This window comes from Typha angustifolia, chromosome 9 (assembly GCF_048772165.1).
Source record: "Typha angustifolia cultivar Huaian chromosome 9, ASM4877216v1, whole genome shotgun sequence".
Lineage (NCBI taxonomy): Eukaryota > Viridiplantae > Streptophyta > Magnoliopsida > Poales > Typhaceae > Typha > Typha angustifolia.
The window spans coordinates 12,401,579-12,424,816 of NC_133247.1; the positions used below are offsets into that span (position 1 = coordinate 12,401,579).

Consider the following 23,238-nt stretch of genomic DNA (forward strand, 5'->3'; position numbering starts at 1 on the left):
GCTTCACTACTTATGTAATAGAAATTCCAAGTAACTCTCTTGAAGATTTTATTAATATGATAAACGTACAACATGTAGAATCTATATTAGCTACAACTAAACTAATAGTATAGTAATTGAGTCTGATATTACAGTAATAAAGAAGAAGCAATCAATTGCAGGGATTTATATATAAGTTACATGTTATGTGTTGACCTCAGCGACAGAAGATATTGCTCTTCCATTATGAGTAGGAGATGATGATTGTGTATGTGGTTGATGCCCATCAGAGTCTGGTGAAGGAATGTACAACTTGTATTCCGCAGGAGGTTCGCTTTTGCTTCTGCCATTTCCAGGTCTAGGTCTTCTGCTCTGCATTGCCAGTGCATGTTCGCCTGCAGACTTGCTAAGTTTCTTATCCATGCTGCTATCTACTGTTGTGTCTCTTGTAACCTCATAGAGAGTCACTGCACTGCCATTGCTCTGGAACAGCATATCTTCTCTGCTCTCAGGCAGGTTCTGTAGGCTCTCCAATGTTTCGACTACCTGGCTACTGGTAGGCCTCCCCTTGGGGTTCTGACTGAGGCATTTGTATGCCAAGCCAGCTATCTCTGTCACAACTTTGGTGGAGTATTGTCCTTCCATTCTCGGATCTATGATCTTCAGCAACTTCCTGTTATGGATCAGGAGTGGGCGAGCCCAGTCGACCAGGTTGTGTTCCCGACTCGGCCTGCTCTTGTCCATTGCTCTTCTTCCTATCAGCATTTCGAGGAGCACAACCCCGAAACCATATACATCACTCCTTGCAGTCAAATGCCCTGTGGCAAATCAAGTTACACGATCAGTTTAGCAAGCTACTTCCGCACATTGTAGAGGTGTAACAGATATTAGTTAGAGAATCTACCGGCGAATAGTTGTTAGTGGAGCTGGAGATGGCGGATGACTGTCATTTTTCAGTAGAAGTTCATATAACTACACATTCTCAGGAAGTGGAACCTAATTTTATAATGTATACATAATCAAAATAATGTAATTCACTATAGATAAAAAGTGTCTTGGAACTTGAAGAGAGGAAAAGAAAATTATATATTTCATTTATTTTCTTTAATAAGAAAATAGCATCTACTAAGCACTTGCACAAAAGTGAAATGCAAGTTCAAGATCCTTCCAAGGTAAGAGATAAAGAGAAAACATTTTTTTAACAAATTCCATTAAGATAAATCATTAGTATCACAGCATTCATAAGAAAGATAAGAAACCTAGACAGCACCTCAGGGATATTGGCTTACATGCAAATATCCCACAATTGGAGAACATATTTCTGTACTATATAGTAAAGACACCGAGGATAGATCTGATGACTTTCATTTTGTTTATCCTCAAGTATCATATATAGGTTGTATAACACAATGAGCTATTGTTTTACCAGACTCACCAGTCATTATATACTCAGGAGCTGCATATCCATAGGTCCCCATGACCTTGGTGGAAACATGGGTTTGGTCTCCCATAGGTCCCTCCTTTGCAAGGCCAAAGTCTGAAAGCTTGGCATTATACTCCTGCAAATTGATGTTAATTAGCATCAGAGAATGCATCAGATTATAGACTATGATATGCATCTTCCAGAAAGAATATATGATCAGTTTAATTTTTTAGAAAAATAATAAATTATTTTGCCCTCATGGATGCACCATGACATTTTGGCTTAAAATCTACTAAGTGGTCAACAAAGATATATTTGCTCCTAAAGAAAATCAAGACCATATTCCTTCTGAAAACTGTGAAATCAGATAGATCTCTAACCACCATATAGGTCCTTGGCTGGTGACATGCTAATTAAGGTAATTTACATCTGAATGTACATTCCCTCATTGAGAAGCATTCATATACTAGCTTTTCTATTCTACGACTCAAAATTCAAGTATAATATTGTAGCTGCTATAGTGGTTGCACAGATAGTGTAGCTTAATGTGTGTTTCACATTCACACAATGCATTACAGTAGTCAAAACTTCTAAAGGTATAGAAAGAAATACAAACCGCATCCAGCAAGATATTTGATGTCTTGAAATCACGGTAAATGATGGATCTTTCAGCTGCATGAAGATAGGCAAGCCCTCTGGCAGCACCTAGGGCAATCTTCATACGAGTAGACCATGGCATTGTAAGGCAAACACCTGATAAGGTACAAGAAATGAGATGACAGAAATAAAGTATCTCCATAATCCACACACACATGTGAACTATGGATCCGCAGGAATCATACATGATTTATGACTTACTGGTAACTTTATACTGCAAGTAATTAGAACTACAAGATTTAGATCAAGTATTACAGGGCAAAGTAAAAGACACTTAAACATGCATGTTCACCCATAAGTATAGTCCAATTCATTTTCACCCACTTCAGACTTGCTATAAACTGTATCTTAAATCTGAAAGATTTTTATTGACATTTTGTATCTTTTAATCAATTTTGTGGCATTTTGTATCTTTTAGACTTTTAATCAATTACTATTTTTTACTCCAGTGTCAAATTTGTTATCAAATGTAAAATGTTCAATGTTGTGAGCTAATTATACACGAATGAACTTTTTAAAAGGGCCATCCTAATTCACTTAAAATCAAACTTCAAACTTGTTATCAATTGTATCATAAATCTGAAATATTTTGGTGACATCTTGTGCCTATTAATCAATGTGGTGGCATTTTGTATCTTTCATTCAAGTGCAATTTTTTAAGTTACCAGTGTCGAATTGAAAGTACTATGAGCATGTTATTAATAACAAATTTCTTTGTATAATGTTCAAACTGATGTTTTTAAGTAGAATACCACCAATCATGGTACAGAAAAACTAATATTGAAGCGAAGCAGTGGAGCATACGCCGGAAAAGGTGCTTTTCAAGGCTTCCACAAGCCATGTACTCATATACAAGCAGTCTATGTGCGCCCTCACAGCAGTAACCTATCAGTTTGACAAGATTCGGATGACTCAGCTGCCCAAGATAGTTGACTTCCGCCTGGCAAAGAGAACAAAGAAAAGGAAATTGTAAGTGTGGTACATCAAGAACCATCAAATATTGAAATAAACTATTTAGCTTCACAGATCAAACTTTACTGACTGTGTTGGCCACAGTTAGGGTCATGTATATTCTAGGACTAATAGACTTATATCATAAAATATCAAAAACATCCTTTCATATAATCTGATGGGTAGTCCGTCAAAATTTAAACAAACAGTCATACCAACTATGGAGGGCTCTAAGTGGCAAAGAGACATATTTTCCTGAAATTTAAATAATCAACGAGATAACAAAGTTCTGAATCAGAATGCTACACCGTGTCTCAAGGATTTGAACTGACATCAGAAAAAACAAAAATTTATAAGAGTATCTAGATGTTTTTACACCATATATTATCATTTATCAAATAAGTCGTCAGTACATTTACCTCGAAGTCAGGTGTGGTTCATAATCTATGTTTGTATAAAATATTTTTAAGTCCTTTTTGCTTTTACTAGATATAATATTTAACAACAAGTCTTAATAAATTATGATGCAAGTAAATTACTAAAAAGCCAACGAGTCCTTGTATTGTTCTACATGACTTCACTCTAAATTTGGTTTAGTAGATGAACAAGGGCAGCAGAGGCGCAGCAGCAGCCAAAGGTTTGTGATAGGTTTCTGATGCAAGATCTAAACAAAAGCAAACAAATAATAGATGTCGACCTAACCAAACAAAAGCAAACAAATAATAGTTTGCACTTCCAGTTTCTAATTCAGAGTAATAGATGTCGACCCTACTAGTTAAGATGTCAAAATTTTGTTTTAAAAGAAAATATAAATACTTGTATCAATCCATTCATAATATACTACCATTTTTTATCTTCCTATGCTGGATGAACAGTAGGAAGATCTAGGTTTAAACTAAAGAGGACCAGAAGAGAAAAACTTACCAACCATTCTTTGTCACCCTGAAAACCATCTGGATTTAGTTCTTTCACGGCAACCTGTGTGGAATTCAAACCTGGCCTGATGTTCTCATCAATAACACCTCTATAGACCACTCCAAACCCTCCCTCTCCAAGAATTTGATCTGGCCGGAAGTTCTTGGTAGCTGTTCTCAACTCACTATACGTGAAAATATGGACATTTCCATTCGCAGCAGTCTGTCGTAGACCTTCCACATCCTTGGGAGGGGCGAGCACACTGACTACAACTTTAGAGCCAGATTGAGCTTTTCTTAATGAAGAAGAGGATGATGATTCATCAGCCTTCGCTATTTCAGCTGAAAGAATTTGATAGAAAAATCAGGACAAGATTGGTAGTAATGCAGCTCAAATAGTATTAGTAGGTTTACAAGGTTGCGGCAAAGAAGCCAACAGGTCTTTGATTAGCTTATCTGCATGTCTCTGTTTTTTTCCTGTTTCTTTGTGTCGTCTAGCCGCACATATACATGCATTTGTGACGAACTATTGAAAAAAAAAAACTGCAACCCCTAACATGCTTCAAGAGATCCAATTAAATGCTACCACCTTGAATTGAATCCATTTCATTGTCAAACTCAGATTTTGAATAGAACCCATTTCATTCTACCACTCAAAATCGAATTTTGAACACTACCCAATTCACATCACGATCTCCACAAGCTCAAAAACAATGGCAAACATGAACCAAAAAAGAATGACAAAGGAATATAAGTAGAATGGCACCTTGTTTTCTCTCAAGCTGGAGATCCTGCAAGGACAAGCAACCCCCCATGTAAACACCAACCACACCACAAAGATCGCCCCTTTCTTCTCTCTCTCTCTCTCCCTAGAGAAAAGAAATAAGCCTCTTCAATCCCACCACTCCATGCTCCAAACTCCGACCAGATCCAATCCGCAGCTCCTCCGACACCAAAATCAAGTTTGATTCATCAAGTACACAAACCAGCTTAAAAGATCTCCGGCCCTCTTCCGAAGAATCGGATTCGAATAATCCTCCAACAAAATTCTTTTTTTCGATTTTTTTTCTATTTCCTCCCTCCAATTTGGGTATATTTTTCTTCGAGAAAAGAGCCGCTGGATTCGCTATACCGGAGGAAAGATATTAGCCTTATTAATAATGCGCAGCTCTAAAAGAATGCCCCTATCATTCCAAAATAATACGAAAGTGCCATTATCATAACAGTTTATAATTACTATCATAATTAAATTATGATCAAAGTGTGTATATAGATTAGATAGACAATAAATATTAAATTATATTTTTTATTTTTATATTTTTGTAAGGTTTGTTTATTAAATGGTTGTAAAAGTAGTCAAAGTTTGATAATAATATTTTTTTTTTTAATGTTAGGGTTGATAATAATAATATTTTTATGCCCAAATGAAGGGGGCCATCAACTTTGGCTTTCAAAGTAGTCAAAGTTTTCAACAAAGATAGCTGGAATCCAAGAGCAAATATTTTTCATTTTTAATTTGATTCTGGTTTGATTAATTTATTTTTTTAGCCTAATTAATCTTAGACCCCTAATAAAATAGACAAAGGTTGAAAATATATTTAATATATTATTATTAAAGTTAACAAACACATGTAAATATTTAATAATTGTCTCTCATAAAATAAGATATTTTTATTGTACTATATAAATATTGAGTATCATATTGAATAACTTTTTAAATTATTTTAATATAAGTTGTATTTTAATAATTATTAGTTAGATTTAGCTAAAGGAATCATAATTTTGGTGTCACTTTTAAATTAATATGCATCTTTAAATAACATGGTGTTACTAATTAATAATAAAAGGATTATTTTGATGCTGATAGCTATAAAAACAATGGTATTTTACATAATTGCCACTAAATTTTTTAAAATATCAAAATTATCACTACATTCTTTGAAATATTAATATTTTGACTCTTTTAAAATTGCCATTATAGTTAATTTTTTATATAATATTTATAATAAATTATTATCGAAATTAATAAACACATATAAATAATTGAAATTCCCTTCTTTTTGAAGTTTAAAGTATGAGATACAATAATTTTTATCTCACATTAAATAATAAATATTTACTGTACTAGAGTGTTAGGTATAATATTTGATAGCAAAATAGTCTTTTTATCTATTTTTTAAAAAAGAGCATAATGGTTTTTGTATAGGTGATAATTATGATATTCTAAAAGATTTGGATAGCAATTATTAAAAAATCCTTAAAAATAAAAATCAATTTAATTTTCGTTTATAAATACCCACGGAGTTAGATTAATAAAGTAAGAAATAAAAGGAGGCCACGACGAGCTTGCTGCTGCGCCACTTGGGAGTGGAGGCCGCAGCTAAGCCAGGTGAGATAGGAGGCCGCGGGATAAAGAAGAGAAAAGGCGAGGGGAAGTCGCGGGAGAGAGAAAGAGAAGAGAATAAGGAGAGAGAAGATATAAGATATGATATTTAATATTTTAATTTATTTTTTAAAATTAATAATATTGTGATATATTAATTAGAGATATGGGGGTATAGTTAATCATTATGCGTTTTCCGTCACTGTCATTACCTATTTCATTTTACCCCAAAGTTTAAGGATGACATTGTAACCTAAAAAAGTTTACGGAGTCTCCATAAAAACCGTTCAATGGGTGTCGACGTAATTAATCCTAATTTTTATCTCACATAAAACAAGATATATTTCACTGTACTAAAGTGTTAGTTATAACAGTTGATAGTTTTTAAATCATTTACGTAAGGGCAAAATAGTCTTTTTATCTAGGTTGTGTTTTAATCATGATTAATTAGATCTAACTATCTTTACGCTACTTTTTAAAAAGAGCATAATGGTGTTTGTACAGGTGATAATTATGATATTTTAAAAGTTTTGGATGGCAATTATGTAAATACTCTTAAAAATAAAAAAATCAATTTAATTTTCTTTTATAAATACCGACAGAGTTAGATTAATTAATAAAGTAGGAAATAGAACTTCTAGAAGATTGACATTAGAGCTAGTAATTGACTTAAAAAAAAAAAGACTTCCTTAATTTTGGTGCTAATTAGCCTAACACCAGAAGGAATTTGAGTAGATATTAAATCACGTCTCAGATTATAATATTATAATATTATAGCATTGACTAATTGTCAAGTCACCTGATAGTTTATTAAATCATGATAAAGTAATTAAACTCATCTAAATGGTTATGTTGTTTGTTAATAGACTTTGGAAGAGAAAATTACATATAACACCCTACTTTTTTTTTCATTATTTATAAGTAGAGCCCCTATTTGCTTAATGTAACACTAACACCTTGTTTGAAATCCCCAAATCGGTGGGATTTAATTAATTTGGGATTCCTATTTTTAATTGATTCTAGTGATTTGAGATCAAATAATTTATTTGTTACTTGGGTTAATTTTTCTCAAAAATAACTCTTATTTGGTTATATTCTTATTGAAACCCTTGAGTAAAATAGGGGAAATAAAGACAATAAAAATTAACTAGCTTTTAAAATTTAAATTATTTAGATTTAAAAAAAAAAGTCATTAATCTAGTTTTCATATGTTTCTCAGAGAATATTATAAATCACATCCTACATTTTATCTATTTATTTTATGATTCACACTTGTTTTGAGATTTTTATAATCCGACTCCTACTTTTTTTCTTATAATTCTTATTTAACACTCTCCGTTAATTTAAACGTACCTGCAAAAGATTATTCCGTTATAATATACGAAATAGTTTATAAATACTTAAATTACACATCACTTCTTCATATGAGGGCACAGAGAAGGAAAAATAGTGATGAAGGTATTTTAGTAATTTGGTCGATACCAGTTAGTCAAAATAACGTTAACGTGTTAAACGAGAACGAGGAGTCGTGTTACCAAATCCTCAAAGACAGAATGTGAATCACAAAATAAATAAAATATAAAATATGATTTGTAAAATATCCTATTTCTTAATCAATAAATTTTACAAGATATAAATTCAAATATGAAATTTAGAGAGATATGAAATCTTTTAAGGGTATACATGGAAAAAAAAACCCTTAATTAAACTTGGCCAGGTTGGTGGCATTTACACAACCTTTGAAGGAAAGAAATTTTAATATCACATCAATAAATAGTAGATATCTTGATTCGTCTCGAAAGTCTTTCTCTATGTACTCTGTTTCAGGAACAGAGAAGTATTTCAAACGAATCTATGATTGAGTTTTGACCGTTGACAAAGAAGATTTGTCCCAGAATCTATCTATCTATTAAATATTTACGCGTTTTGGTTGATTTCTTTCATGGAACCGAAGCCTATGCATGCTGTGGAGTACTCTCATGGCGTTTTCTTCCCCACGGTCTAACTCGTACCAAACTAAACGCGTTTGCTCAGAGTCTCCTTTGCTTGTCTTATTATCCCAATTTGAAATTTGAATCATACTTCTTAGCATCACGAGGCTGCATTTAGTGGCTAAGATTTGAACCCCTTAAACTCGGGAACTCTCGTACAATTTGAGTTATTTTAACTAACTGAGTACCATCTTACCAGCGAATTTTTAACAGTATTATGTAGGGAGCTGAAAAGGAACTCCATGTTTACTAACATGTGTTAGCTCTTGTAATCGGCAAATCTGTGACGAAACAAAAATTATATGAGTTGCGACTTGTTAGATTGAATTGTAAAGACCAAAAACACATCGTTGAGGAAAAGAAGCTTTTCCGTTCGAACGGCTTCTCCTACATAGTATTACTTTCATAAGTGCGGAAGGCGTTCAAACAAATTTCCAAAACGTTGTTCCGTTCGAACGAAGTACGCGGTAAGAGATAAGTTCCTAACAAATGTTGGAAAAGCGTTCGAACAAGATTTTCTTGAGAGCTCGCTATATTAAACGTTGGAAGAACGTTCGAATGGGATTTTCCGGAGAGCTCACTGTATCCGACGTGGGAAAGGCGTTCGAGCGAAAAATTTTAGAGAGCTCATTGTATCCAATGTGGGAAAGACGTTCGAATGTACTAGTTGAAGACTTCTAACGTTGGAAGACCACTTGAACGGAACATGTGGAACACCATTAGCTGGAACTCAAACTGTTTGAATGGTCTAAATATCATTCGAATGGTTTTGTTTAGTTGGCTCTTATTGGTTCTGATTAGGGCTTTCTGGAGGCTATCTTTCTAGGCATATAAAAAGAGAACTTAAAAAATATTAAGGCACTACTCTAGGCCAGCTGAAGTTACACCAAAGGGAAGAGTGGTGAGCTCTTAGAGATGCTTCAAATTTTAAAGGCATTGGAGTCATTCCATACTAACTTAATCAAAGATTGAAGAAGACGTTTGAGATTGCCTCAAGGGTTATCGAGGCTAAGTTACAACCTTCAGGGTCAACTAGGTTGTGAACTAAACACAAGAGGTGGTGTATTGAGGGGAGTCAAGCAAAACACTATTGTGACGATTGCGGTAATTGCAATTAATTTGTAAGTGTTTTTGAAACCGCAATATTTATAGTGTTTGGTTTTACCTCATGAAAGAGGTATGTGTTTTTTTCATCCTTGGTTGACAAGGGTTTTTCCACATTAAATTTGTTTTGTTTGTGAATGCTCTATTATTGTCTTTCTGTTGGCAAAGTGTCACATTAACAGTATTTCTTGTCTAGTAAGGGTCAAGATTTTTCAACATGAAGAATGAGAAAAAGTGAATAATAATAGGGTTATTTGTATCAAAAACTCAGTTGTATTTTTGTTTTTGTTCGTGGTCATTTTCGATTTCCTTTGTACATAAGACTTTTTCTCTCCTTTTATTCTAAGTTTGTTTTTCTGTGTTTAGTGCTCACTAAATATTAATGGGACAATATAAGAATAAGATGACTCATATGTTCATACCCTCTTCTTCTTCTTCTTTTGTTGTTTTTTCTTCTTGTTCTTCTACTACTGCTAATTTCTTTTGCTCTCTCTTAATTGTTTTTCTATATAAGTTTATCTAATCAATCTTTAATTAATACGGTAAAATATTAATTAGAGATAATTTAAATAAATATAAACTCTCTTACAAATAAAATTTAGTATCTAATTAAAAAAAACTGTGAATTATAATCAGAATTTTATAAACTACGATTGCGCTATAGATAGATTTTGAATATGAAGAAACTTTAAATATAAAAGTTCTATGTGTCAAAAGACCAAACTTAGAAGAAAAGAAGGACAAATGTTTTATCTGCAAAGGAAATCGAAAACGATTCTAATTCATAAAATTAAAAAACAGATGAATTTTTTATATAAATAACTCATAATAATTGACTGATTTCTTTCAAAACTTACCTTAAATTTAGAGGGGATTATTAGTGTGTTAGTGGTTTTAAGTTTGAAAACTAGAGAGTTTGGTCTGATCCCATGTAAGCAGGAGCCTCCTGAATAATTTCCTACAACTAGGTTACTACTGTAGAAATGATTGTATTCTAGCAACTCATAACATATATTATAAGTATTTATTTGATAAACTGATATTTACTGGATTTTTTGTTGACATATGGGCATACTTTAATAGCCTATTATTTCTATCCTATCAAAAAAGACAACAATTTACTGCAGCTATATATGCATATATAAACACATAAATATTCTATTTCTTTTATGCTGCAATCCTCGCAAAGATCTAAGATACGGTCTCATCCTACGGATCAAAACTCAAAAGAAATTTTTGTTTTTTTTTTTTTAAATAGTTTGGGTTTGAACCTATTTACAGAAAACTCAAAAGAAATATATATTATCTACTCTTTGGGTTTAAGTGTTGGGCCAGGATTAGATGTTTGAATCTCAGGGTAGCAGATTCCAAACCCGTCTCACCTTAATGACTAATTAACCCCATTTTATTCGTCTCTGCTAGTATTTTTTCTACATATAAAATTATGGGTGTTTAATTCTTACTTTTGATCCTATCTTTAATGGCTACATTTACATGAAGCCTTGCATGTTAGTATGCTGATGCTGTCCAAGAAAATTTGACAAGCAGTCCACCTCAGTATACAGTTAAAGCTTCATAATTTGTAGGTTAACCTATCATTATCGGCAATTTATTGTGAGATTAATGCACCTCTTTGACTCCTACCTTCTTTGCATACTCTTCTTCTTTCCTTTATCCTGTGAACATGCACTTGAGGACAATGCAGGGGCTCCATGCCCATCTCGTTCATCTGATGAGGAATATTCACTTATATAACTAGTTCATTATTTTCAAGAATTTCCCTGAAGAAAGTTTAACTGATGAATCTTGTGCTATTACCATCGATAATGATATGCTAACTGCATGAGATTGAAATCTTTTTTTTTCTTTTCTTTTCAATCTGTAGCAAATGATAAGGATTCAAATTAGAATTCAACAAGTACGTATACAACAAAATGGCAATAAATTAATAGCTACAGCCTTTTATCAAAAGATTAAAAAAAAAATCAAATAACTGTCACTATATGGATAATGGGATTATAATCATAAGGTGGCATTCTCAGAAACCCACCTCTTCAAAATTTAACACCTCGATTTGAACAAGGATGATAACACCATGCCGTAGGTGCTTAGAAGAAGTTAATATTTAGGAGTTGATTCCCATGCATGAAGGTTACTGAGCTGTCTAGAAGAAGATTGATCAGACTTTGAGACTCTCAAGTATAATTTAGTTCAAGTGGAAAAAAAAAAGCACAAAGATGAAGAATAGACATAAAGAGTAGTTACACGAACAAATCATAATCGACTGAGTGTATAATTGTTACCATATGGTTATTTTGTACTCCGAATCATTGGAAGGAAATGTGAGTATGCTATTTGATAATCAATTTCTTCTGGATAAATCATAGCGAACCTTTAGCTTGGTAAAACGACCAATTAGGCCAATGAAGAGTCCAAGACAGATGGAGCTAGGGTTGACCTCATGGCATATGGAAGTAGCAAGTAAAGCATTTCTTTCAATAATATGAATCAGAGTCATCACTACGGCGTGAAGTGCTCATATCTCCACCCAATCTCTTGTTGATACTTGTGCGTTGTACACAACGAACCAGCGCTTGCACCACTTCAGACATAGCAGGCCGGAACTCAGGCTCCGACTGGATTAAAAGAAAAGAAAATTTTAGACAGTTAGACAGATAAATGAAAAAAATTCTAAACGACTCATGGTTAATACTGGCATTAGCACCAATCCAAATAAATTTTTGTGGAAACAAATTCTCCAAAATAGTATGCTTCTGGCAAAGGATAGCACCAGTTATCTCCAGAGATTCTCAAAATTTGAAATGATTTAATCCGACCAAAGGAAAATCATAAACAGAAAGAAGAAAAATGCTGTGACATGCCCTTGACCTCTTTAAAGCATAGTAACATGGGTAATTGATAATTTGACATTTTTTACCTGAACGCAGAGGGCGATGACATCAGCAAATCGAGATAATGACTTAGGCGGATAGAGGCCACGGAGTGCAGGATCTACCATCTGGCACAGGGCATCAATATCATGGAGTTGTGGAGTTGCCCACCGAACTAAGGATTGTTCCACTCTTGGCCTAGAACTGAAATGTAAGACTGGCACACTGTCAGACCTTGCTAATAATATAGTCCCTATATCACTGCTTTTACCATGATTATTCATATGCATTTCTGTCTTAATATGATGTCTCAGGAATATAATGGTGGTAAAAGACAAAAGGTACTCTTGTGTAGTCACATCAAGTGGGAATAAATACATTTACAACCAAATTCAGAATATACTATGTAACCCAGAAAAGCCAAGAAAACCATTGCTACAGCTATATATATCCAATATACTTCCTCTCTCTCTGCTTAACGTCAACATAAGTAGAAGATATATTAGCCATTTCACAAGTTGAACAATGCCAAATAAATGAATCATGCATAGGGAAAACCTCGTAAGGAACTGAAAGAGTATTACTCAGCCGGCTTAAATATTATGATCAGCAAGTTTTTATTTTTTTTAAAAAATACTGGAGATCCTACAATTAACTTTATATTAAAAAGGCAGCAAAGCACTAGACAAGTGAATATAACATTTCCATGACTTACTTCGCATATGTACGACCAAATTAAGTAGAGAAAACCATAATTATATGCTCTAGCCAGGAGGTTTCACTGAACCAATTCCAGCATAACAGAGGAACTCATGTTGTATAGCCTTTTTACCATCATGTTGGCAGCAGGTTTATTATGTTTGTATGTGTAACATGTTAGCTAAGCATTTCGGATGAAAATATCAATGTAGATCAACTAAAAAGATTTCATTGTTCATACGTAGGTTGACGATATTTGGTGAAATTTTATTATATCTTTGTAGTTGTAATCAACATGCTGCAATGCTACAATGACATGCATACGGAACTTCTTAGTAATGTGAAAAGTATGCCAGTGACATTTCTTACCTATCAAATGGCTTACGACCTGTCAATAACTCTAGCATAACCACCCCAAAGCTGTAGACATCGCTCTTGATTGTATAAGCAGATGACTTGGCACACTCAGGAGCATTGTAACCTGGCCCCAAGTTCTCACTGGTATCCTGATACAAATGTACCAATGTATGCAAATTCAATATTATGGTTTGAGAATCATATATATAATTCACCATATTGTAAAAAATTTAGCTCTGACACCTCATAAAACATGGCTAGACCACAGTCAGATAGGTGAGGATTGAGTTCAGCATCAAGCAGGATGTTTGCAGATTTAATATTTTTGTGAGTGATGGAAGGGGAGCAAACCTCATGAAGGTACCTGAAGAGGACATAAAGCTCATATTAAAAGATCAGAACTTTGAATTAATAGCTCACAATGAATTCTTTCTGACATTGCGTGTAAGAAAACAATGCCCACATGGAACAGAACTTTGAAGTTAGAATTAATATCTCACAATGAATTTTTTCTAACATTGCATCTAAGATAACTATCCATATGGAACCAAGTTGTGATGGGATCTAATTATTAGTGAAAGAATTGAAGGCAAGATTCCAAAAATTATTATCATAGAATATGGCAGCAGTTCCATCAGCCGTGGAGGATGGCAATTTCTCAATCTGATACATTTCCCAAATACAAAACCAAGGCCTCTAAATTGGTCAGGGTTTAGCATAAATCGGTAACACAAATATTAAATGGATATTGTTAGTGTTACTACCATCTGACATTGTGTATTGTGTTAGTGTCAAGTTTGGTTCTTGCCATGTTTGGGTCATGTTTGTATCATGTTCAGGTTGCATCTGGGTCAATATAGTTAATTTTAACATGGTTTCACAGGCAATAAACAAGTTCTGTGGCCTGCAGGTTAAGCCATTAGTCATGTAATCCGTGTAAAAATCATACCATTATCGTGCTAAAAAGGCCAAACCGTTTATTAGACAGGCAGTGTTCAGGTTGATGTGTTAAACCTAGTATTAGTAATCAACCCAACACGAACCCACCAAACCTACCTCTTAGGTGTGTCATCAAGAAGACAATAATGTCCGCATCTTATGCTATACTAACAGTGGTAACTGGTAATCCTGACTAGATACTGAACCTAATTGGTATCTTGAATAAAGAATTTAATGCTAAAGCACTATCACTAAAGAAAGTATATACTTTTCCAAAGTTAGAGCATGCACAGTTATTAACTTACTCTACAGCACGGGCAGTACCAAGAGCAATCCTAACTCGAGTATCCCAGGTCAATGGCTTGCTGTAATCATCTGACAGATGTAGGAAACCATGAAGAGACCCATTGCTCTGGAAATCATAGACCAACAAATGATAGCCAGGTTCTGAGCAATAACCCACAAGCTCAGAAATGTTTGGGTGATGTAACTTGGTAATACCAGTAACAACTTCCATAAATTCATAAGAAGTGCCTCCGGAAAAACTTATTGTATCTATCTTCTTCACAGCCAAAACCTGAGAAAGTGTCATAAATGATCATTATTACAACTACATGCAAACAAGCATTTATGAACAAAAACATATTCACCAATTCTGAGCTGCAATCTTCTGCTCAGGTTAGCACAGGCTAAATTCTTAATCACCTCACAGTTTTCATTATCTGTAGCCATTGTTATGACCATATGGTTTATATCATAATTAACAGCCAGTCAGCCAACAGAACCAACAATTAAAGTTCTAAGAAAGCATGGGAATTAAGCAGCATGTCAAAAGCATGAAAGTTGTTTGTGTGTCCATGTATGAGAGAGAAGAATAGAAAAGAGACAAACACTGTGTGCATGTGTGTGTATCAGAGAGAGAGAGAGAGATGAGCAATCACACAGTAAAAGAAGAAATACAGCATTCAGACGATAGATGACAACTCAATGTACTTATCCAATCAAAACCACATAATAAACAACAAAAAAGTAATTCCAATGGTTTACTAGATGATCAAAATATATAGAACATTATCTTTGTCTGATTACAGTTGTCATTATCCTGACATTTTGATAGCAAAGATGAATCAGGGGGGAAAGAAACTTGCAGGATTTTTCTCCCAGTAATCTGCAGAATTAATAGCAGATTAGGCTCATGCAGGAGAGAAGGAAACTTCGAGATTATTACGACAGCTTGATTAGGTTAATTGTGGAGAAAATGGCTTACTCAAAGTGGTTAATAAATAAGTTATTTAGCAGGGCAATTAAGAATTTTCACTTATCCTAAACTCATTTAACTGTTGTTTATGACTGAATTCAACTGTAGACAAAGTTAGCAAGTGCATATTATATTTAAACAAGGCCTTGGACTTCATTCAAGATGCCAAATTTCATAGCAATTGTAGTGGAGCAAACATAGTCAATGCTATTGGCATATTTAGATGGATGTTTGTTACATAGGTTAAGGAATGGTTCATTTTGAGCAAGTTAAGAGTAGCAATACTAAACAATACAAAACCTATACTGTTTCAAACAATATCCCAGCCATACCAAACAATTCAAAAAACCACATTTCCTGCAGAAAATAAAATAAAACTCACCAACATGGATGAAACTGAGAAGTAAAATGAGACAATAGACAAGAATTACGAACAGAATTTCATTATAGTAGCTTACATTTTACCAGCGTATGGAAATGCATTGAAATCCTTGATCAATAAAAGAGCAACTGTCCTTATTTTATTGCTAGTGTTAGATAATGCGATTGGTACACACTACAATCTAAGGAAACATAGGCAATTAAAAGAGTACAGAAAAAGAGGGAAAAGACATACAAATGCTACAGGGAAAGAGAGATGTGAGACAAGAGAATAATCTGACATTCATTGGCATAACTATATAAGTATCAAAAGTCATACCTTTCCATCAGTATATTTTGCTTTGAAGACACGACCAATGTTACCCTGTCCAAGCAGCCGGCTTGAATTGAAACTTCCTGTAGCTTCTTGCAGATCTACTAATGGATAACTTGTTACACTAATGGGCTCTGTGCTTCGTTTTGAATTGAATTTACTTGCAAACTCATTATCATTAGATGATTTGCGTAAAATGGAAGGTGGGGGCTTAAGGCCTACAGAAGGAGATTTTTGCAAATCCTTTATGTCGATTGAAGAAGATTCCTTATGCTCTGTATAAAATCAGGAAGTTATTAAAAGAAAGAACTGTCAAAAGATACATCAAAATACTATAATAGAGGTATTCTCAAATATATGATAAATTTTGTTTTTTTTTAATGTAGAAAGGATGTTTAAGTAATAAATTAAAAACAATCACAACACAGCAGCATAGCAATGTACAAAAACAATAATTCCTGGATGCTTAAGTCAGGAAGTTGCTGGCAAAGACCAGACAGTCTTGTCTCAAGCACAGATTCTTTCGTAAAGACATCAAATGAAAGAAAAATATCACAATTATAAAGATGCCAAGTGATATTGTTCGATAACTAGTTGACCCAAGAATTTAAACTATTAAATAATAGACTAACAATGCCTACCATATCTTTAATAAGCCCCCTCACATGCGATTTCTATATTGCACATGAAGAGATGAAAAATAATAATAAGATGTGCAACCATAATAAAATGTGCAGCCAATATACAGCGCACCAAAATAGTGATATAAAATAGGGAATAAAGTGGCTAGACGAGGTTTGAAACCATCAACGCTCAGAAATAGGCTCTGACACCATGTCAAGTTACCAATTTCGCTAAAAGTTTAAGCTTTTAGACTACAAGAACTCAACATTATGAATAACTTGTAATATTCCTTCTACTGTTATCCATTGAAAAAAAGAAATTCAAACTCCTTGGTATCAAATGATAACTTGCAAGTCGCAATACTATCTTTTCCTCAGAAGCTGTCTGTCAGACATCTCTCAGACTCCATGCAATGAAAATGTCAACTCTGGGAAGTAACATATGATTGTGTCCAAACATATATACAGCCAAACAAAAGGTCTGAAATACAAGCGAGAAGTTCTTATGCCAAGCTTTTTTCCTCATGCTTCGCAAATGAGTGTACAAATTTAAAGCATCAATGGCACACTATTCAATCCAAGAGTAGATCTTATTACCACGACTAACCAAATCAAAACAACTTTAGTTTAACAAAAACATTTGAGTTTTAATTATGAACTAGGAAAATGAAGTCGAGGCATCTAATGGGGCTAACAATAATATAAGCAGGAAAATAACAAGTATCGTAGAGTATCATCAGGCAATAAACAGAAAGGGAAGATGAAATTTTTTTTGAACGTATAAGTGCACCAAATTGATTCATTTAGCAGAACAAGGTCATAAACAATTCCATGATTATCTCAACAAATGATTTTAACAAGGGTACCTGAAAATAACTTCTGCAAATTTTTATATGCCAACAATATGAGAGAAAACGTATATGAAAGCAGTTCAACAGAAGATTCTAGATAATTGTAGTAATATGCATAGCATATGAAAAGAACTACCTCTAAAGTCATCAGAAACAAGAGGCGTAAATGATCGATTCTGACTAAGCTGTTCATCAATATAATGGGATCTTCCATCTATGTAATGAGATGATGATCGAGATATTCGCTTAACAAGAGTCAGTATAATCAAAGCCGCAACCAACACAGCTATTACAATCCCAGCAATGGCTACTCCATTCACAGCTGAGTGTCTTTCCCTTCCACCAGAGGAATTGCCATTTGAGTCCTCATCCGAATTTGAAGACCCAGATGACCAAGAATTTCCTCCCGTCCTTCCCAGAGTAATTCAAGATTAGAAGAAATTCAAACATAAGGTCTACTAAACTCTTCAAAAAAGAATAACAAAAAGTACAAGTGAAGTACTTACTCCAGGTTTTCTATATCTTTCAATTTATGTGGAACTGATCCAGTGAACTGGTTGTTTTGCACATTCCTTGAAACATAACAAAACAATCCTTGTTAGAGTTCCCTCAGAAAGATACCCAGGAAACATGCATAACTCTGTCAAAAGGAAATGTAACCATATAGTAAAATTTTCCCAAGTTTTTTAACAGTGAATTCAAGGGTTACTGCTGAATGATTAAAAAAAAAAAAACTATTCCAAAAATTATGATTCCCTGGATCTATAGAATATACCAAACTTAAAGATGATACTAACCATCCCCATCCCATAAAATAAAGATAATGATGGCAACTTTACCAGCCAATGCAAGCACAATAACTCAGAGAAGTTCTAGAACTTTTGAAAGCCTTTGATCTGCTACTAAACAGGACAATTCGGGATATCTTATGTCCTTAGTTATGTAAGAAAGTGATGATATGAGATGGGGGGTGCATGTTAATGAGTTCTGAAGAATTAATTCTTTTCTCTTAAAATTTCCTGTTTCCTTTAAGATGTTTGCCCTTTCCATCATTTTCCTTAGCTCTCGTCAGTAGTGTCAAAGCTCCAACTTCAGCAACACATTCAATGCTAAACTAATAGGGAGACCAAATATACAGAAATTGCAGTTGAAGTAATTTCAACACATAAGTGGAATAGTGACATTGTTAATGAAACTTCAGTTAGAGCTTTGTTTAAGTTTGTACATCCATATACTATGTTCATGTATATAGATAGGTAGTTAAACTGAAAACATATAGGAACCAAGACTTTGTGCTTTGGTATTCTATTAGTCAGCTGTATATTAACACGCATCGTGTATATCTTACTAAGTGCAAAACATGCATATTAACATGTAGTCGAAAGTTCAGAAACTGGAGGTCCTTAATACTAAGCAGTGAATGGAGGAAAAGATCTGATTCTGAGGCACACTTACAGATCTTCAAGAGGAAGATTAGCAAGAACATCTATTGTACCACTGAATTGATTGTTCTGTAAATTCCTGTGCACCAGATAAACATAATAAGAATCAGTAGTAGGTTCAAAGAAATTGAGAAAAAGTATAGATGGGATGAAGTCAGTTCCTTACAGAGTTTTGAGACTTGAGAGGGATTTAAAACTTTGAGGCAGATTACCCGAGAAGCGGTTGAGAGACAGATCCCTGATGTCAAAAAGCTCACAGTAAGATATAATAAACATACAAGAAAAAAATTGGCATGGACCATAATTACAGTTGACAGTCTAAATAAGCAAATTGTATGCCCACAAGGCCACAATATGTAGAATATGTAGGTAGGGAACAGGCCATGCTATGCGAGTAAGCACCTAATGTTTAGAGATGCTAGAGAAGTTGGTGAATAAATCAGTAGAAAGCTAAAACAACTAGAAAACAACAAGAGGAACATCTTAATAGATAGTAGGCTACATCTCCTTTGCTACCAATCAACTGCATATTGTGACTGTACTCCATGAAAGTATAAAACTGAGGACTATTATGCCTTTCTTTTGGTAATATGATAATATCTTTGTTATGTTGTACACCTACAACTTCAATATCATTCCTTCAGCCTACTGCAGAAAGAAAAAATTTCTCAAATTTTCTCGAAATGTTATCAGGCAATCCTATGTCTAATACATTAGATGCAGTTAAGGAGTAAGGATTATCATCATCTTTGATTTGTAGATTCATCGAGAATGCTATATATAATTCAAACTCCTCATCAGCCAATTTAACAAAACAGAAGTTGCAGAACAGGTTGCTCCCTCAGCTTTTCAATGAACACTCTACCTTAAGTATCACCAAGTGCATCATCATTATTTGCTGTACCCATTGTATGCTATACAACCTACCATATCCAGTCAGCCAATTTGTTAATACAACCAACAAGCATCATCAATCCAACACTTTTTTGAGAGAAAGTGGGTTAGGCCCAGTTATATATTTTAACACCACAGGTCCACAACACAAGCTACTGTGCCACTGAACTGTTGAGTATGAAAATGAAACTTATAATACCAACTTTGCCAATGTGTGATATTGAAAATTGAAATCCCCTACAGATCATTAAGCAATGAATGACCATGGCACAGTTATGCTCAATGTAATTCAAGAAGACACTAGCTTTGTACGCTCCCACTTCAGTAAGATTATGAAAATGTGCTGGCTATTGAATAGGGGTATCAAGCTATCAGCTGAGCTCCAGGACTAAAGCTAACAGATTTATTAAACAAGTTGAGATCAACCTAAAGAATTGTGTCGATCTTTGGCCTCGTATGTAGGTACATATAGGAGTCTGTCTAATGTATTTATGCGCTTGTGTGCGTGTGCACATGTAAAGACTAGAGTGTGTAGTGATCAATTGATCACTAGGTCATGATATAATAGTTAGGGCTGCTTCACCTTATATAGAGGAAACCCAGACCCTCATTTTCTTCTGATGGGAATACGAACCCTACATGCTACATAGACCTATTCACCTCAAGCTGATGGTGACTGAAATACCTCCACCTCTCCATCTACACAAACTGAGAACACAAAGCAGGTTCTAACAGGGTCTCTACTACAGCAATATGCATCTTCATCCACTCAAATGAAAGGTAGTTATTCTTCTCCACAGTTGATGGAGAGCAATAGTTGTTTGGACACTAGCTGATTTACTCTCATTAGAAGGACCAAAAGCAACGCTTAAATCCTAAAAGATGCACCAACAAATGAATTTATATAACTTAGATTTTGAATATCACACAACAGGCTTTCTTTCTCTCCAGTTGATTGAACCTGTTACTTCTTGTTTACAGAAAGTTAAACAAAATTTCAGCAAAAAAATGAAATATAATTCATACTCTTCATGAATGAACTGATAATGAGTACCTAAAATTAGAAGAGCGACAACTTAGATTTTTCATTTTGTTCTGATCTAATGAGGGAGATCTCTAAATATTTTTTTAGTTTCAGAAATTTGAAATAAATCAGTGTAAAGTATCCTCACCAAGGTTAAAATAAGTGCTGTCACTAAAAGTAAATAAAACATCCCCTTTAAAGAGCAATAAAAAAGGCTTGCTATAAAAACTTAATTGATTGATTGTAAACTTACAGCAAAGAGAGCTTTGAAAGCTTTCCAAACATATCAGTCAACTGTCCATTTAGCTGGTTACTACCAAGATTTCTGTATTCCACAAGAAATATTTTTTTAAGTTCAAAAACCATCAGAGGACGACCAAAAAAAGGTGCTCCAGCACAAGAACATAATACTTACAGATCTTCAAGATCAGCCATTTGAGAAATAGAATAAGGAACACCACCAGTAAAAGCATTCCCAGCAAGATTCCTGCATTGAAGGATCCACATCATTTTTCAGTTAAGCATGTAGGCAAAGATGGTTTCAGATTAGTTCCAACTAGTATAACGATGAACTCATGGTAAGGAAATCTGCTCTGAAGAAATACTGGTAGCCAGGAACACCATATGTCTAATATGTATTTTCATGTACAAGGGGAGAAAAGAACCTGAGGGTAGATTTGCTAGCTACGCACATCACAGAGGAGTGACTTACATATGAACAGCATTTGGTGGAAGTTGGTAAGGTATATCACCTTGGAGATTGTTCTTGCTCACGTCACTGTACTAAGAGAAAGAAAAACTTGCACTAAGTTGCAAAACTAATAATGGTAAAGCTTCACGACAGTAAAGCTAATCCTCACAAGTTAGTCACTGATGTCAAGCTAGAAAGTTGGTAACCCAGTGTGCCGGTCAATCCAAGACCTGATAGTGAGCTGATCATTTAACACAAGAAATTATGGAAGTAAGTGACTCCTGTATCAAGATTGTAACAAGAGATGTAAAGAAAATTTAATGAACTCCTCATGAAATGGCATTAAATGAGAACTAAAAAAGAAGGCAAATATCCTATGCCAATGGAAGATGCCATTATGAAATATGCAGACAGCAAAGTAGAACTGAACTCATTTAAAGGAAAAACTTATATTGAAGATTCCCTTTCCTCCCAAAAAAAGTAAAATCCATTTCCGATACTGTTGAATTTTTTTGAGGACCAACCAAGACATGCACAATGAAAAATCAAAATAACATAAAGATGATACATTTCTGTCACAGATGAGCCTGAGCACGTGATTCCTTTCCAGCCTTTTCCACAGGGATCACCACCACTTGAACTCCAACCAGTCAACTGAGAGGGGGAATTTAAGCTGCCGTACATAACATTAAGGGCAGAAACTGCAAAAGCAAACAAAAGGAGCAACTTTAAGGATCTCAAAAATATTAACAGTTAGCAGAAAATCACAGACAATGAAACATGAATCCATATGCATAAAAGTTGTTAAAGAAAGATACTAGTTCATTCTGTCTATTGCTGAGGCAAATGATCAACTTGATCTATACTCTGACAATAATCACATATCCTCCTGGATGATCTTTGGGATGCATATAATGACTTTGCAATGGGAATGCGTGCTGAATTATGTGCTGATAATCATTCCATAACAAAAGAAGAGCGGTATCTACCCCTATCCATATTTATACCATTGAGAGAAATGTCATGAATTCAACAAATATTGAATCATGCCCCTCGCACAGCAATCACATGTGCCCGCTTCTCAAGAATATTCATACAATATCAAAGGAATATTCTTCGATCATTAAAAAAAAAGGCATCTTCGGTTCAAGAACGAGAGCTACGGATCCAAGACAACTCACCATCGGGCTGGTCCGTCTTCGCAAGAGAACGATCCAGGACGACGAGAAGTACAGGAAGAAGGACAAAGAGATGGTGGTGATGGAGGAAGAGATCGCGAGCCATATCTCCGAGATCGGAACCCTAGTGTTCGGGGACTCCCGCCATAGTAAATTGGGAAGGAGACGCGGCGAGAATGGAGAGGATCGGTTGGTTTCTTCTCGCAAGGACGAAGGCATTGGCTTCCAAAATTAGGTTTTAGGAGATAAATCGAGGAGGAGGAGGAGGAGGAGGAGGAGGAGGGAGAACGCTGGA

General features: G+C 34.5%; 2 protein-coding genes across 2 annotated transcripts; both read right to left on the reverse strand.

Moving 5' to 3' along the window:
* Positions 1-24: 24 nt before the first annotated feature.
* On the reverse strand, positions 25-5,037 carry LOC140766956 (probable serine/threonine-protein kinase PBL17). The gene is made up of 6 exons (XM_073106673.1): positions 4,691-5,037; positions 3,935-4,266; positions 2,864-2,999; positions 2,019-2,155; positions 1,415-1,538; positions 25-797 (listed from the first exon to the last, which is right to left on the reverse strand). The coding sequence occupies exons 1-6, from the start codon at positions 4,737-4,739 to the stop codon at positions 184-186; spliced, it is 1,392 nt and encodes a 463-aa protein (XP_072962774.1). The 5' UTR covers positions 4,740-5,037; the 3' UTR covers positions 25-183.
* A 6,321-nt stretch (positions 5,038-11,358) lies between these two features.
* LOC140767303 (protein STRUBBELIG-RECEPTOR FAMILY 5-like) lies at positions 11,359-23,238 on the reverse strand. Its single transcript, XM_073107160.1, has 16 exons — positions 22,947-23,238; positions 22,334-22,466; positions 21,935-22,006; positions 21,787-21,852; positions 21,490-21,561; positions 21,328-21,399; positions 19,323-19,394; positions 19,170-19,235; positions 18,221-18,286; positions 17,851-18,125; positions 16,247-16,515; positions 14,594-14,865; positions 13,593-13,713; positions 13,362-13,498; positions 12,341-12,497; positions 11,359-12,038 (listed from the first exon to the last, which is right to left on the reverse strand). The coding sequence occupies exons 1-16, from the start codon at positions 23,047-23,049 to the stop codon at positions 11,898-11,900; spliced, it is 2,094 nt and encodes a 697-aa protein (XP_072963261.1). The 5' UTR covers positions 23,050-23,238; the 3' UTR covers positions 11,359-11,897.

Excerpts from the sequence above, each read along its gene's own strand:
- LOC140766956 (XM_073106673.1), bottom strand. The coding sequence starts at position 4,739 with ATGGGGGGTTGCTTGTCCTTGCAGGATCTCCAGCTTGAGAGAAAACAA. Across the intron at positions 4,267-4,690 it reads CCAGCTTGAGAGAAAACAAG|CTGAAATAGCGAAGGCTGAT; the intron begins GTGCCATTCTAC and ends AAATTCTTTCAG. Across the intron at positions 2,156-2,863 it reads TGAAAAGCACCTTTTCCGGC|GTGTTTGCCTTACAATGCCA; the intron begins GTATGCTCCACT and ends GTACCTTATCAG.
- LOC140767303 (XM_073107160.1), bottom strand. The coding sequence starts at position 23,049 with ATGGCTCGCGATCTCTTCCTCCATCACCACCATCTCTTTGTCCTTCTT. Across the intron at positions 18,126-18,220 it reads AAAGATATAGAAAACCTGGA|GACGGGAGGAAATTCTTGGT; the intron begins GTAAGTACTTCA and ends TACTCTGGGAAG. Across the intron at positions 13,499-13,592 it reads GTCTAGCCATGTTTTATGAG|GATACCAGTGAGAACTTGGG; the intron begins GTGTCAGAGCTA and ends CATTTGTATCAG.